The sequence below is a fragment of the Piliocolobus tephrosceles genome, chromosome 20, assembly GCF_002776525.5.
Source record: "Piliocolobus tephrosceles isolate RC106 chromosome 20, ASM277652v3, whole genome shotgun sequence".
Lineage (NCBI taxonomy): Eukaryota > Metazoa > Chordata > Mammalia > Primates > Cercopithecidae > Piliocolobus > Piliocolobus tephrosceles.
In genome coordinates, this window is record NC_045453.1 from 18013686 (window position 1) to 18031006 (window position 17321).

General features: G+C 38.9%; 1 protein-coding gene across 2 annotated transcripts in view; it reads left to right on the top strand.

Moving 5' to 3' along the window:
• Positions 1 to 16049: 16049 nt before the first annotated feature.
• LOC111553260 (semenogelin-1-like) overlaps positions 16050 to 17321 on the top strand; it is a 3032-nt gene continuing 1760 nt past the window's right edge. The window contains exons 1-2 of one of the 2 annotated variants that reach the window (XM_026455289.1): positions 16050 to 16215; positions 16459 to 17306. In XM_026455289.1, coding sequence (XP_026311074.1) covers positions 16068 to 16215; positions 16459 to 17306 — 996 coding nt within the window. In that variant the 5' untranslated portion in view covers positions 16050 to 16067. The remainder of the gene's footprint in view (positions 16216 to 16458; positions 17307 to 17321) is intronic. The other variant, XM_026455290.1, reaches the window with a different exon arrangement.

Here is a 17321-nt window from a genome sequence, read left to right on the forward strand (position 1 = left end):
GCTTGTAACAGATTCCAACTTTTCTTGAATTTGAAATTGGAAAGTCCCTTTGAAATATCCAGACAAAACCCCCTGTCTTGTGGATAGGAAAACTGGAATCCAGGGATCCATCAAAGTTTACTCTAGAAATCAGGGGCAGAACTGGGGCTGGGAACTGTCTATTCTAATTTGATATCATTCCCTTTGGTAGAATGTTGAAAAAGCAGGAGGATTCATTAGCCTTTCAAAAAAGACTAATTGAGGGGTTAATTTGCCAAAAAAACACAGTGACAATAGGAATTCCAGGGAAATAGAACGATCCAAGCCAAAGTGTGGAATCAAAGAAAAATACAGATTTGAGGAGACCCCAAAGAAGTCAGCAACTCAACTATAAAGTGACACTCCACAATATGCTAATTCTGCCACCATCCAGGTCTTCTGCATCACCTTGGTGTTCTCACTTGCAGTGTGCCCACTGCACGAGCTTTCTGCTGTTCTACTACACAGTAACAGCTCACTCGGGAGAAACTTTAGTAAGATTCTTGAAATCTTTCTCACAGCAAGAAGAGTCCTAAGAGACCAAGCTACTCCTTTTATAATAATTGAGACGCAGACCTCTGGCAAATGAAATTTGCCTCAAATTTGGAAGACCATCTTACAGGAAAGACAACAAAAGATTCATGTGTTTGTTTTAACTTGGTGTGATTTTATTTAATCATGGGTGTGGTTTTATTTATTTTCAAATGTGTAGTAGTTACTTGCATTACTTTTTAATAAACCATATGTTCATGGTCTATGTTTATTTTCTATTAGAAGATCTATTTTCCTTATTGTGTTTTTAAAATTCTTTCAATATATTATAGAATATCTCTATTCTCACAATATGTGTTTATACATTTTTAAAATTTCTGTTTTTTTACTGTATGCATGATTTTCCCTGTAAAACTTTTTATTCACTTGCAGTTAATGATATTAATTTACTTCAGAAAATCATTCACGTGTAAATATTCTACAAAACTTGTCTCGTGTTTACTTTGAATGCTTTCATAGTTTGATCTTTATGTTTAAATCCTTGACCACCTAAAATGTACTTTAAAATAATAGGTGGGGTGGAAATCCAATACTTACTCCTTAAGTTGCTGGCAATCAGTCTAAATATCATTTGCTGAATTACTAACATTTCTTAAGTGATGTGGAATTCTGCCCTTATCATTTGTAAAATTCTCAAAGGCATTGAGTTTATCTTTTATTCCATTGAGATGTGTGCATTTTCTCACCATTACTGTATGTTCTAATCATCTTGACATATTTTTGTGATAATTATGGTGGAATTAAAATTTGTCATGGGTAATTCTCCCATGACAATTTATCATCAATATTTTCCTGGAAAACCTCAAATGTTTACTTTATCAGTTGGTATGTTCAATTTCATTAATCATTAGATTTTTATCTCATGGGTTAACTTAGTCTTCATTGTTTACCACTAAAACCCATTAAAATCTCCTTTTTTTGTTGTTGTTGAGAGAGAATCTCACTCTGTTGCCAGGCCGGAGTGCAGTGGTGCAATCTTGGCTCACAGAAACCTCTGCCTCCTGGGTTCAAGTGATTCTTCTGCCTCAGCCTCCTGAGTAGCTGGGACTATAGGCGTGCACCACCACGCCCAGCTAATTTTTGTATTTTTAGGAGAGACGGGGTTTCACCATGTTGGCCAGGATGATCTCGATCTCTTGAACTCATGATCCACCCGTCTCGGCCTCCCAAAGTGCTGGAATTACAGGCATGAGCCACCACACCCAGCCTCCATTGTTTTTAAGAGCACTGTTAGGCTGGATATTCCTTATACTCTGTTCCTAATACTGTCAGTTCCTTAGGGAGGACTTTGGAGCTCTCTGTTCTTATAGCCTGCCTCTCACTTTTGGAAAATCACTGAGTTCTTTCTAAGGAGCTGTTTTGGAAAGAATGGTTCGCTTTTCTCAGAGCGACAGCCCTGCTTTACCAAGTGGGTTCTGGCCATGAGCAGTAGTATCCTCTGATGTTGTTGGCAGGCATTCACTGGCATGAAAACTCTGCCCAGCAAATGAGCTGTGCCGAGGGCTATGGGGGTCTCAACGTTCTTGACCTACAATGCCTGGGGTAGAACCTCTCCACTACAAGTAGTGTTGGCTGGAAGAATGGAACTCTGTACCTCTTCATCACACTCACCTGGAATCTCTGCAATACAACCTTGGAATGGGTTTGAGAGAAGCTGGCAACCTTTTGCCTCTGGTGAGATATCATAACCCTTTAAAGGGAAGTGAGAGGAAAGAGGTTCTCCCGTTTCTTGGCTAGATGTGCCCTGAGTGAAGCTTCCCTCATATTGAGCTAGGATATAGAAAGTATAGAGTGGGTTATGACTCAAATGCTGTAGACACTCTGTGTTCTTTCAAGGTTTAGTAGAGTTTTAAAAATAAATGCATGCACTTAAGACAATTCCCAGAGACTTCAAGTGGCTGTTTTAAAAAATAACTTTTATCAAGTATGATTGTTTGGTTTGAGGGTATTTCCATGGATCTCCTCACGCTGCTATTCAGAGCAGAAGTCACCAGGTCACTCAACTCTTAGTATCATCTACTGGAAACTGTCTAAGACAGTATTTATGTGCTTCTCTCACAACAACAGAAAGTTAACTACATGACACAATGGATATGGCAGTTGGCTTGACTGCAGTAATCATTTAACTATGTATATGTATATCAAAACATCATATTGTATACCTTAAATATGTACAATACAAATAGAATCTGAAGGAAATAAAATAAAAATAACTTTCACCAGCTGTGGTTGTTGGTTTGGAGTAATCCAAGGAACTCTTCACACTATTCCCTAGCAAGACTCGCCCAATTACTTTCTTCTTAATTACAAAGAAGTCTATTTGGCTCCGTGAAAATGAAAAGTGTCTGACTGGTTCACAAAACCACTAGGAAATCCAGAAATTCAAGTTAAAAGAAAAGGCAAAAACAAGGAAGTCATTGAATGCAGAATCACAGTCAAAATTAGTCAGATATTGGCCTTTGTGGAGCTCATTGGTGCCACCTCGGAGTAGATGGAGGTTACGTGTCTCTCAGCCAATATGCCAAAGCCAGATGCTCTTCAATGCATGGGCCATCATTTCCATTTCTCTTCTGATAAGTCCAATACAGCTGCCATTGCTGTAACTGCCCCAGGAGTGAATCTTGATTTCCTACTATCACTAGCTCCCAAGTACAGTCCAGAGTTTGTGCATCTGATGATCTGAACCCAGCATGTGCTCACATTAGGTTGTCTCTCAGTGGAGGCAGGGAAAACAAGTGTCCAGACTTTCCTTTCTGTTATAAAAAGTGGCAGAGCCTCCGGGTTCCAGGACTCATATGGTGGTTAATTCTCCCAAAATAGGAATGACATTCTTATGCTTAGAAGCCAAGAAATGAGAACTGTCTACAACACCCACACTCATTACATCTTGAGTTCTGGAGCAAAGAACACTTTGTATTTTCTTCTTGCAGATTATATTCTATGTAGCCCCATCTGTGCTACCAACCTTCTGTAGGATCTTGGACAATCACTGTCAGCTTCTGATGCTCAGAATATCTGCTAGAAAAAAAATAAAAAATAAACAAAAAAATAAGAAGGGCTTTGAGGTTAGTGGGCCCTCTGTGCATTCATGACTATGATATTCCTTAATTATACAGACACTTATGCCTCATTCAGGCAACTGTGGATTCTTTGTTGAGGAGAGATGAAGAAGGGAAAGAAAGATGAAGAGTTCTGGGACTGCAAAGAGTGTTTTAAATTGCCCAGAGAAAGCAGTTGCAGTATTCTGTGAGATTTGTGAGTAGAGAAGCCAAAAAGTATTATTTTAGGAATAACTCAACTGATACCACCCTCCAACAAATACCTGGAGTCCCCTGGCAGCACAGAGCTTCACTGAACCAAGGAGCCCAGATAGCATCTCTCCAGGCTCCGGATGCACTCCAGGGGTAGAGCAGTGAACGTCACAGATGACCTCAGGTGCATTGGAGTCACTCTCCAGGGCTTTGCAGACTCAATTCTAGCCAGCAATGTGTGTCTGTCCCTAAGATCACAGAGTGCCCAGGAGTCAGGCCAAGCCAGGCCCTGAATTCTTTCCAGCCTGTAATAAATGTCCTGAGTCACAATCTTCCATTGAATTTGGAGTCAAAATACCTGCTGACATATAGAAAACTGCCCTCATCTAATGAAGGGGAATATTGTTTAGGATTGAGGAGTAAAGCTGAAAATGAAAAAGATCCGTCCTGATTTCAAGTCATTTTTCTTTCCACAGGATACAGACTAAGTCAGGAAGATGCAGGGGTCTTTCTCATAAAACCATTGTTCCATCAGCTTGGCCTGACACTGGGTGAAAGGGGTAGGGTTATAATAGAAATTCTGGACCAACAGAACAATATAAGCCAAAGTGTGGAATTACAGTAAACATATTAATTTCAGTATTATTTATGACTGCAAAATGTTGGAAACAAACAAAATACCCACACAGAAAAGAGTGATTGTATAAATGATAGTACAACTGTAAAATGAAGTACTATGCAGCTATTCAAAGGAACATGGAAGATGTCCATGAACTGAGGTATGTTAATTATAAATACACTGTGGAATGATAAGTTTAAAGTGTCTTGTAACAATGAATGCAAAATAAGAAAATATCCATTTACTTACTCATTGCAGGAAAAAAGAAAAAAGAAAGAAAAACCCAGAGACCAATGAGAGTAGTCACCTATAGGATGTGGTCAGGAAATGGTAGGAAGGAAAGAGGGAATGGAGATGGATATCTGATTCTTCTCTGAGTATACTTTTATGCACAGATCCTTCTGTGGAGACATATGAAAATTACACATGCTTGGATGAATAAATAAATGAATAAACCCCATAGGATTGGGAGATAATTTGTAATCAAATACAAACTATTTGTTTGACAAACCAACCAACAAACAAATAAACCATAGATATGAGAGGGCCATGAAGATTAAAGAAACTTCCATTTGTGGAACCATTATAAAACTTAATGAAGATGAATAAACACTCATTACAGAACATCAAATCAGCCATTATCATGAGGTTTTCTGTACCCCTTTGGTGTCCCCAAGCACAGTGATCCCAACTTCATGTGCTTTGTGTTGTGCTCTTGCAAATTCTCTCTTCACCAGGCAGAGGGCTTTGCTTAATCTACTAGTCCTCGCCGCAGCAAGGACTTCAAGAGACTACATAGTCCCATTTTCTCATCTTAAAATAACCGGAACCGAGGCCAGAGATAGAAGAAACTTGCCAAGAACCATTACTGGGAAATCAGCCTCATAAGTGAAAAGACAAATTTTACTTTATTTAACTTGCAGTCCTTGAACTATGAATGCAGCTATAATTGTTTTCATACATGCATAACTGTTTGTATTATAATTTCTCTAAATACCTGGTGGAGCTCATATCTTACATTTTTTATTAGATGATGTGCTCTTCTTTATTATAGTGAAGACATTTTTTCAATATGCTATGAAATTCACCCTTTATCTGATATATGTTTATTAATGTTTTCCATTTTCTGTTCATCACTTTTTCTTTATCTATGGCTGGTTTTGCCTCATAATTTAAACACTTTTATATAGTTTTAAATTTTTTTTCGATTTTTATTTTAGATGGGGGGGTACATGTTCCGGTTTGTTACATGGGCTTATTGTGTGATGCTAAGGTTTGGGGTACAGATCCCATCACCCAGGTAGCAAGCGTAGTATCCAATAGATAGTTTTTCAACCTATGCCCACTTCCCTCTCTCCTCCTTCTAGTAGTCTAGAGTGTCTGTTGTTCCCATGTTTATGTCAGTGTGTGTTCAATGTTTAGCTTCCACTTATAAGTGAGAACATGTGGTATTTGGTTTTCTGTTCCTGCATTAATTTGCTTAGGATAATGACCTCCAGCTGCATCCATGTTGCTGCAAAGGATAGGATTTCATTCTTTTTATGGCTGTGTAGTATTCTACGGCATATACATGTTATATTTTCTTTATCTAATCCACCATTTATGGGCACCTAGGTTGATTCCATATCTTTGCTATGGTGCATAGGAAAGCAATGAACATGAGTGCAGGTGTCCTTTTTGTAGAGTGATTTATTTTCCTTTTGGTGTATACACAGTAGTGGAATTGCTGGGTCAAATCGTGGCTCTGTTTTAACTTCTTTGAGAAATCTCCAAACTGCTTTCCACAATGGGGCTGAATTAATTTACAATACCAACCAACCAAAGTGGAAACAAGATATAAGCATTCTCTTTTCTCCACAGCCTACAGCATCTGTTGTTTTTTAACTTTGAAATTACAGCCACTCTGGCGATCATTAAAAAGGCAGGAAACAACAGGTGCTGGAGAGGATGTGGAGAAATAGGAACACTTTTACACTGTTGGTGGGACTGTAAACTAGTTCAACCATTGTGGAAGACAGTGTGGCAATTCCTCAAGGATCTAGATCTAGAAATACCATTTGACCCAGCCATCCCATTACTGGGGATATACCCAAAGGATTATAAATCATACTGCTATAAAGACACATGCACATGTATGTTTATTGCAGCACTATTCACAATAGCAAAGACTTGGAACCAACCCAAATGTCCATCAATGATAGACTGGATTAAGAAAACGTGGCACATATACACCATGGAATACTATGCAGCCATAAAAAAGGATGAGTTCATGTCCTTTGTAGGGACATGGATGAAGCTAGAAACCATCATTCTGAGCAAACTATCACAAGGACAGAAAACCAAACACAGAATGTTCTCACTCATAGGTGGGAACTGAACAATGAGAACATTGGGACACAGGGTGGGGAACGCCACGCACCGGGGCCTGTCTTGGGGTTGGGGGAGGGGGGAGGGATAGCATTAGGAAATATACCTACTGTAAATGACGAGTTAATGGCTGGAGCACACCAACATGGCACATGTATACATATGTAACAAATCTGCATGTTGTGCATATGTACCCTAGAACTTAAAGTATAATTAAAAAAAAAAGGAAAAAAAGAAATTACAGCCATTCTGCAACAGGCCCCTCTGGAACATCAATCCAGGGGCCTGAGAACTGTTCCTGTCCCCCAGCACCCACAGGGGCTGCTGCTTTCCCTGAATGTGAAGACTCAGAGTGCAAACCTGCCTGACCCAGCCCCCACCTGGCTTTGTTCTGCCACCTGCCCTGGTAGCTTAACACAGAAAACAGAAACTCTTGGAAGCTCTATGGCCCCACCTATTGCCTGAGAAACGAGAGGGCAACCTAAAGCAAGCAAAAATCCCACTGCTACTACCATAGCTGGTGCTGTTTTGCAAGTACCACCTCCTGGCTGGAGGCCAGCCAACACAGTCCATTACAGCATCTCCCGGTAGAATGACACTGCACCTAGGAAGGAGAAAATGGCTGAGCACTCTCAACTATCACCACTGCCTGTATCCCTCTGACTAACCAGGTCCTGATTCTGTCCAAGTGACCAGTTCAGTACTACTATAACCAGTGTTCAAGAAAACCAACACACTAAGGCTGTCAATAACCAAGGAATCTCACAGAGTCTGCATCACTCCCCTGCTACCCCCATGACTGGTGCGGCTACCCACTGCTGGGAGACTTGAGGACAGGCCATATCACCAGATCTCTTGCAGACATTCCCCAGCACAGGCCTGGAGTGTGGCAACTTCACTGGGCAGCTAGATCCAGAGGAACACTTGAGAATTCTCTAAGACAGAATTTTCTAAGACAGAAAGTTACAGAAATAAATGCCTATACAAAAAAGAAAAAAGATCTCAAATAAACAACCTAATGTGGCGCCACAAGGAATAGAAAACTAATCATAATAACACTAGAAGGAAAGAAATCATACGGATATAGTAGAAATAATAAAAATGGAGACTATAACACAATACAGTGCCCTACTCTAAAAAATTTGTTGCTATAGTGGCATGACTTTTTTAGGGGTGAACTTGCAGGGTTATTTCTCAGGTCGGGGTTGTGTGCATGCACTTGGTGGATCAGCCATTGTGGTCTGGCTCACTGACATTGGAACCAGGGTGCCATGATACCGACAGGGAGGTCATGTCTGTCAGGAGCAGCCCACTGGGTTGTTTCTCAGGCCCAAGACATGGGCACAAGGCTGCTTGGGTAGCTTAGTGGCATGTCTGCTGGGGGAGTGAACGGGGCTGCCTCTTTGGCCTTTGACACAGTTGCATGGCCGCTTGGCTAGTCTTTGGGCTTTTCTGTGAGGGGTTGCACAAGAAGTGGTTTTGTTGGCCAATGGTCCAAGCATGGGGCTTCTTGTTAGGCCTTGGGGCATGCCCACCAAGGCAGACTGTGGAGTTCTTTCTCAGTGATGAGACAAAGGCCCATAGCTGCTTGGCTGGCCTGGGCATGTCCACCAGGGGTAGCCATTGGTTGTTTCTCAAGTTTGGGACATGGACTCTTTGCTACTTGGGCAGTCTGGGGTCATACCCACTAAGGGTAGTTTGTGGGACTGTTTCTCAGGCCCTTATTTAAAAGATAGGGTCATTGGGCAAGCCATGGATGTATCTGTGGAGGGCAAAGGTGCTGCAGGGCTATTTCTCAGGTATTGAGTGAGGCCCATATCAGGTGCTTGGAGCTCAGGGACCCCTCCTGCTTAGTAGAGGGCATGTGGCAGTTTGGCTAGTTCAAGGACAGGTTTACTTGGTGTGACTGGACGATTATTCCCCAGCTGAAATGCAGTGGCATAAGTTGGTTTCCCTTCTGTGCCAGAACAGAGTCACAGCCAATCCTGGGCTCAAACTCTGCACAGCTGGGGTTGTGGAGTTCAGCCACTATGTGACCTTGCGTAATGAAGAGGGAACCCAAATGCTGGAGAAGTGTGGTTGTCAGAAGTTCCAGAGGAGGCTACACTCCAGAGGGGGCTCTGTTGTCAAGATGGGACTGTGCTGCTGCAGCTTGGCCCAAGTGGGTGAGTGGGATGTGGGTAGTGCACACCTTGTGCCCCTAATGCAGGGCAATACAGCTGTGTGAATTCCCAGCAGCTCTCCAAACTGGGCTCAGGACTTTAAAGGACTGTGGGATTCTCCTCTTGTAAGGACAGTGCATGTTTGCAGTCGCAAGGTGACTGGTGGGGACCTGCTCCTTAGATTTTCCCTGCAACAGGAAGACCCTCTTGACTCCAGACAGATCTGATCCAGGTGGAGGGAGACAGGACTGCAGAATTCAGATGCCTCTGAACTGCCCTCCTGAACTAATCACCACAGGTTCATCTCCACTCCCCCAGGCACTCCAGTACTCTCCCTTTGACACTCCAACCAAATCTTAGCTGTTTGTTACCTTGACCCTTTCTTCTAGTGGGGATGAGCACCATGTTAGCCATCTTGCTGACTGCCAAATTTTCTATTTCTTCATAGTTAAATCTTGATAGTTTATATGGGTCTAGGGATTTATTCGTTTCTTCTAGGTTATCTAATTGTTGGTATATAGTTGTTCATGAGTCTCTAACAATCTTTGCATTTCTCTGGTATCAGTTGTAATGCCTCCTTTTTCATCTCTGATTTTATTTAACCGAGTCTTTGAGTCTTCTTTTTTTGTTTTACTTAGTCTAGCTAAAAGTTTGGTGATTTTGTTTGTTGTTTCCAAAAACCAACTCTTTGTTTTATTGATCTTTTGTATTGTGTTATAGTCTCCATTTTTATTATTTCTACTATATCCGTATGATTTCTTTCCTTCTAGTGTTATTATGATTAGTTTTCTATTCCTTGTGGCGCCACATTAGGTTGTTTATTTGAGATCTTTTTTCTTTTTTGTATAGGCATTTATTTCTGTAACTTTCTGTCTTAGAACTATTTTTACTATATCTCATAGCCTTTGATACATTGTGTTTCTACTTTAGCTTGTCTCAAAGAAATTTTTATTTCCTTTTTAATTTCTTCTTTGACCAGTTGGTTGTTCAGGAGCATGTAGTTTAATTTCCATGTATTTATGTATTTTCCAAAGTTCCTTCTTTAATTAATTTCCAGTTTGAGAGTAATGTGGTCAGAAAAGATACTTGATATGGTTTCAGTCTTCATAAATATGTTGACTTGTTTTGTGGCCTAACATCTATTTTGAAGAATATTTCATGTGCAGTTGAGAAGAACATATGTTCTGCAGTTGTTTAATAAACTTTTCTGTATATGCCCTTAAAGTCTATTTAGTCTAGAGTGCAGCTTATATCTCATATTTCTTTGTAGATTTTCTGACTGGGTGATCTGTCCATTGCTGTTACACTGTCTTGAAATCCTCTAATGATATAGTTTGGATATCTGTCCCCTCCAAATCTCATGTTAAAATGTGACCATCAGTGTTGGAAGTGCAGCCCAATGTGAGGTGTTTGGGTTATGGGGCTAGATCCCTCATGAATGGCCTGGTGCTACCCCTGCAGTAATGAGTGAGTTCTCACTCTGTTAGTTCACATGAGGACAGGTTGTTTAAAAGACCCTGGCATCTTTCTTGCTCTCTCTCTCACCATGTGATACACTGGCTCCCCTTCCCTTCCATCACGATTAAATACTTTGTGTGGCATCACCAGAAACTGAGCAGATGCTGGCATCAGGCATCTTAGCCTACAGAACTTTGAGCCAAACAAACCTCTTTTCTGTATATATTATCTAGTCTCAGGTATTCTTTTATAGTAATGCAAAATGGCCTAAAACACCTACTATTATTGCATGCAGTTGATCTCTCTTCAGAATATTTGCTTTATATCTTTAGGTGCTTGGATTTGGGGTGCATATGTACTTACAATTTCTGTATTATCTTGCTGAATTGACCTCTTCAGCATTATATAATGATCTTTATGTCTTTTTACATTTTGACTTAAAATCTATTTGATCTGATATAAGTATTGTTACTCCTGCTCTCTTTTGGTTTCTGCTTATGTGGAATGTTTTTTCCATCCATTATCTTTCAGTCTATGTGTGTAATTACTAATATGGTTGCCTATTTTAGGAAGCCTATTGGTGGATCTTATTTTTTTTTCCCCATTCATCCAACCTAGGCATTTGATTAGTGAATTTATTTACCTTCAAGATAATTATTCATAGGTAAGGACTTATTGCTACCACTTTTTCATTGTTTTCTAGTTGTTTTGGTGATTTTCTTTCTTTCTTTCTTTCTTTCTTTCTTTCTTTCTTTCTTTCTTTTTCTTTCTTCCTTTTTTCCTTTCTTCCTTTCTTCCTTTTTTCCCTTCCTTCCTTCCTTCCTTCTCTCTCTCATTGTCTTCCACTATGATTAAGTTAGTTTCTCTAGTAGTATATTTTGATACTTATTTTTTATTTTTAGGGCATCTATTAAAAATATTGTCTTTGTGGCTAACATGAGGCCTTTAAAAAACATCCTGTGGCTATCACAAGTGATTTTAACATGATAATAACTTGTTTGATTACAAAACATGAAACTATACTTTACCGCCACTTCCCTCCCCACATTTTGATATTTGCATGTCACAATTAACAGCTTTTATATGCCATATGCATTAACAATTTATTGTAGCTACTGTTAATTTCAACAGTTTTATCTTTTAACCTTCATACTAAAGATAGAAGTGATTTATACATCACCATTACAGTATCACAGTATTCTGAATTTGACTGTGTAATTAGTTTTATTAGTGAGTTCTACACTTTTAGATTATTTTATATTACTCATTAGCATCCTTTTCTTTCACCTTGAAGAACTCCTTTAGCATTTCTTGTAAAATTAGGTCTGATGGTGACATACCTCCTCACTTTTTCATGTCTGGGAAAGTTTTCATTTCTCTGTCATTTCTGAAGAACAGCTTTGCTGGGTATAGTATGCTTGAATTGTTTTTTTTTTTTTTATTCCTTTGATAATATTATTCCACTCTCCTCTGATCTTTAATGTTCCCTTTGAGAAATATGATTTGATTGCAGCACTATTCATACTAGCAAAAACATGGAATCAACTTAGGTGCCCATCAATGGTGGACTGGATAAAGAAAATGTGGTATATATACACCATGGAATACTACACAGTCATAATAAATAAATAAAATCATATATTTGCAACAACATGGATGCAGTGGGAGGCCATTATCCTAAGTGGATTAATGCAGGAAGAGAAAACTATATACCACATGTTTTCAGTTATAGAGGGGAGCTAAATGTCAGATACTCATGAACATAAAGATGGAAATAATAGACATTGAAGACTACTAGAGGAGAGAAGAAGGGAGGGAAAGGGGACAAGGGTTGAAAAACTAAATGTTGGGTATTATGCTCAGTATCAGAATGACAGGAAAATTCATACCCTAAGCTTCAGCATCATGCAATATACCCAGGTAACAAACTTGCACACTTGCCCCCGAATGTAAAATGACAGTTGAAAAAGAAAAAAAAGGTATGATGTGAAGTGTATTGGAACTGCTTTATATTTTATTTGCTTCTTTTCTTTTGCTGTTACAGGATCATTTCTTTGTGGATCAAAGGAAAGATCCTTTGATCTTTCACAATTTGATTATTACATGTCTAGTCTTTTTTGAATTGAATGTGATTGGTGACTGTTGACATCCTGAACTTTGAATACATACATACATACATATATATATATATATATAAAATATGCTTATATGTATACATACAGGTGGATATATATGTGTGTGTGTGTATATATATATGAACTCTTCAGATTTGGAAAGTTTTCTGTTATTACTTATTTAATAAGCTTTCTTTACTTTTCCATTTATCTTTCTGTAACTTCTCTTAAATACCAGTAAATTGTCACTTTGCTCACTTAATGCTATTCCATACATCTCATAAGTTTCCTTCATTTTATTCTTTTTTCTTTTTTCCTTTTCTGAGTATATATTGTCAAATAACCTGTATTCAAGCTCACAGATTATTCCTTTTGCTTGATCATTTCTGGTGTTAATGTACTCTATTGCACTTTTCATTTTATTCATTGCATTCTTCATCTCCCGTATTAACATTAGATATTTTGTTATCATTTTTGCCCTTTGTTACATCTCTCTTTCTGGTCACTTATTGTTTTCATCATTTCATTTAATTATTTATCTGTATTGTATCAAAGTTCTTTGAGCTCCATTAGAACAGCCATTTTAAATTCTTTTTCAGGCAGGTCATACATCTCCATGTCTTTGGGCCAATCAATGGTATCTTATTTTGTTCATTTGGTACCTTATTTTGTTAATTTGGTGTTATCAGTTTTCCCTAATTGTTCTTGATCCTTGTGATTGTGCATTGATGTCTGCACATTGAAGAAGTAGGTACTTATTGAATTGCAGGTAGGTACTTGAATTCAGATATTGAATTTAAGGTAGCTACTTACTCCAAGTTGGCTTTGTCTGAGAATGTCCCTCAACTCTGTCCAGAAATTCTAGGCAGATCATCAGTTCTGGGTTTGTAAGCCTGTGACTGTTTCAGTCACTGCAGCACAAGGAGATGTCATAAACCCAGGACCACCATGGCCAGTTCTGCACCAGGCCCTAACCCATGGCTGCAGAGGCTGGCACAATGATGGACTGCATTCCCAATTCCTCCTCACTGATACCTGCCTATCTATGTTGGTTATTCATAATCCAAGGCTGCTGTAGTTGGCTGCCAGTGGTGCAGGTAAGAACACAAGTCTATCTCACAGGAACTATGTATTCCTCTCTGCTGCTGGGGCCGGTCTTGCTGCTTAGGCCACAGGTACTCACCCAGGGTCACTATGGGTGTCCTCCCAGTGCTGAATTTTACTATTATGTGACTATTGGGTTCTATGAAAAAGTCCAAGCCTTACTTCATTCCCTTACCCCGAAAGAAAGTAGCTCTGTCTGCACTGTGCTGCCTGTGATTGGGTTAGGGGTGATGCAGGAAACAAAATTGTCTTTCATATCCTCTTCAATGTGTATTTTTAATTATTATGCTATAATCAGGTTCTGTAATATCTCATCTGGCCTGTTTAGCTTTTGAGAAAGTATTATCACATGTGGATAATTATTAAATTTCATGTTTTGGAGGGTATAATCTCTGGGGAGTCCTACTCTACCAGGTTTTTCTGCCCATTTCCCCAAAATAACTATATTGGAATATTTCCTAAGTTGTAAAGTGATTTCCCATAGAATTGAGCAAAATACATTTAAATCCTCCTGTTTTCTTCTTTTCCTATGAGTACAAAACTTTCTGATTTTTGTGCCAGTTTAGTGCACTTTAATATTTTTGCTTTTTTAAAAATTTGTCCAACAGGGCAAATCATTTGATCACTTAATCTTTTCCCCATCATAATTCCATATCTAAGATGTATGCATCACCATACCATTTTTATGCTTTCCAAATCACTGATTTCTGATTTCAACTTTATCAATACATTCCTTTATCATTTGGAAATTGTTTTTTCCACATATCATTGAATTAGATTCTAATATGAATATAATAATCACATATTATGCTTGGATTGCATTTTCCTGGTTTGTTTTTGCAAATATTGTGCTCCTTTGTCTTATCTGCATCTTTTGGACACTAGATGAGATGAAAGTTTTGTTCTTGATCCATAAGTAAGGCTAATATTTCAGACTCTATTTTGTATCAGTAAGCTTGGAATAGAACAGTTTCTGGTATTTTCTTAATATGAGGAAGATTACAGTGGTTAGCAGACACAGTAATCAATTTTAGTTCAGGACAATAACACCCTACTCTGCTGGGGCTTCTGCAATAAGGAACTACTTACTGCCTTTGAGGCAAACAGATAAATTTGGTAAGATCTCAGAGTGGTTCATAGAGAAACCATGCAGCTCACATGATTTATGTTTGATAGCATAGTGCTTTTTTCTGTGGTTGGCCTTTCCCTTTTCCCCTTCCATAAAGCATTGCCTACAGGAAGGTTAAAATTTTAAGCTAGAATAATTGAAAATAAGTTTTCAAGCTATCCTTTCCCCCAGAAGTACCCTCCAAGGTGTTCTGAATGTACACAGGGACACTGTTCGGATGCTTTCTTCTTTCTTCCCCTGTGATCTGCTTATAACAAAATCTTTATGACTCAAAGTAAAGAAAGTTTCTTTAAACTTTTCAGGATGTCATCACAATTGGAAAAATCTATGCTTCTACCAAAGGTGGGAATTTTAGCTTCATGTCCACTCACAATACATTATTCAATTCATTGATGGTGGCAAATATTTCTCACAGCCTGTGTGGGGATTTAGCTGTTTATTACTGAAGTAGAAACTTCTTTTAATCAAAAAAAAAATCTGCTATTTAGGTAGATTTCATGAAAAGAACCCAATTTAGAAACCAGCATTTTTACTTTTTTCCAACGGTTGTTCCGATCACCATGAAAACATGTTAAAATTCTCTCATCCTTTGAAAACATATCAGGAGCTTACCTCCCCATCCAGATAGAGCCTCAGCTCTCATTCCACCATGAATTCAGACTTCCTGAGAAGGTTGTAGCTGGTCTCCATCCAACTGACAACCCAACATAATTGTATTCATCTCTCATTAAGGTTACTAGCAACAACTAAGAAAAACTTTGGATATATGTCAGTCTTTACTGTGTTGAACCTGACAGACATATTTGACATTGGTGTGCCCCTGTTTACTTGTTTAAAATTTCTTTCTTTGGATTCCATAATGTTTCATTATCTTCTATGTCATTGGACTTCTATGATTGCTCACTCTTAGGTAAAATAGAACATGTCCCAGGATCCTTTTTAAAACAAAAGGAAGTATGGAGTTCTATCTAGAATAGAATATTTAATTTATTACATCATGAAGGCAAACTCACATTTAGAATATAAAGGCATTCTCAGAAACCAATTACTTTTGTAGCCTGAAGCTAATCTCTTTCCTACTTTCGTCTAAAATTCTGTCAAATGCAAATGATCTGGCATGATGATCTACAAGGACTGATAAAAATTTGCTGAGGCTTCCAGAAGAAGGAAAATGCCTTTGATATTACTTTGCTGGGGACATTGACTTTGTCCCACACTCAGCAGGGGTGAGGAAGTTGGCATTTACTGATAAGCTAAGAAAAGGCAGTGCCTTTTGTAATTTAAGCTCCACCCATGGCACATTCACTCAAGGAAGATATAAATGACAAGGTCCACTCAGTTCTCAGACAAGGCTTTCCAAGCAAGATGAAGCCCAACATCATCTTCGTACTTTCCCTGCTCCTCATCTTGGAGAAGCAAGCAGCTGTGATGGGACAAAAAGGTGAGTGGAGAGGGTAAGCCTTGGGGAAAGCTGCTCAGAAAGAATGGCCTCTAAGATTATTTGGGGTGCAAACAGTAACCTGTTTAGGCACAGATTCTTCTTGTTGAAGATAGTTGATTTTCTCCACCCAAAGCTTCAGCTTTTCTAGAAACATCAATAATTTGTTGGGAAAAGGTGGGAGGTAAGAGTTGCAAGGGAGCTTTGGAGATAATGAAAGCATACACTTCTATTATCAATTACCAGGTGGATCAAAAGGCCAGTTACCAAGTGGATCTTCCCAATTTCCACATAGACAAAAGGGCCAGTACTATTCTGGACAAAAAGACAAACAACATACTGAATCCAAAGGCAGTTTTTCTATTCAACACCCATATCATGTAGATGCCAATGATCATGACCGGACCCAAAAAAGTCAGCAATATGATTTGAATGCCCAACATAAAACGACAAAATCAGAACAACATCTACGTGGAAGTCAAGAACTGCTCAATTACAAACAAGAAGGCAGAGACCATGCTAAACCAAAAGGTCATTTTCATCTGATAGTTATACATCATAAAGGAGGCCAAGTTCATCATGGGATACAAAATCCTTCTCAAGATCAGGGGAATAGCCCATCTGGAAAGGGAATATCCAGCCAATATTCAAACACAGAAGAAAGGCTACGGGTCCGTGGACTAAGTAAAGAACAAGCTTCAGCCTCTGGTGCACAAAAAGGTAGAACACAAGATGGATCCCAAAGCAGTTATGTTCTCCAAACTGAAGAGCTAGTAGCTAACAAACAACAACGTGAGACTCAAAATTCTCTTCGAAATAAAGGGCATTACCAAAATGTGGTTGAAGTGAAAGAGGAACATTCAAGTAAACTACAAACTTCACTCCGTCCTGCACATCAACACAGACTCCAACATGGATCCAAAGACATTTTTACTACCCAAGATGAGCTCCTAGTATATAACAAGAATCAACACCAGACAAAAAATCTCAATCAAGATCAAGAGCATGGCAGGAAGGCACATAAAATATCATACCAATCTTCAAGTACAGAAGAAAGACGATTCCACTATGGAGAAAATGGTGTTCAGAAAGATGTATCCCAAAGCCAT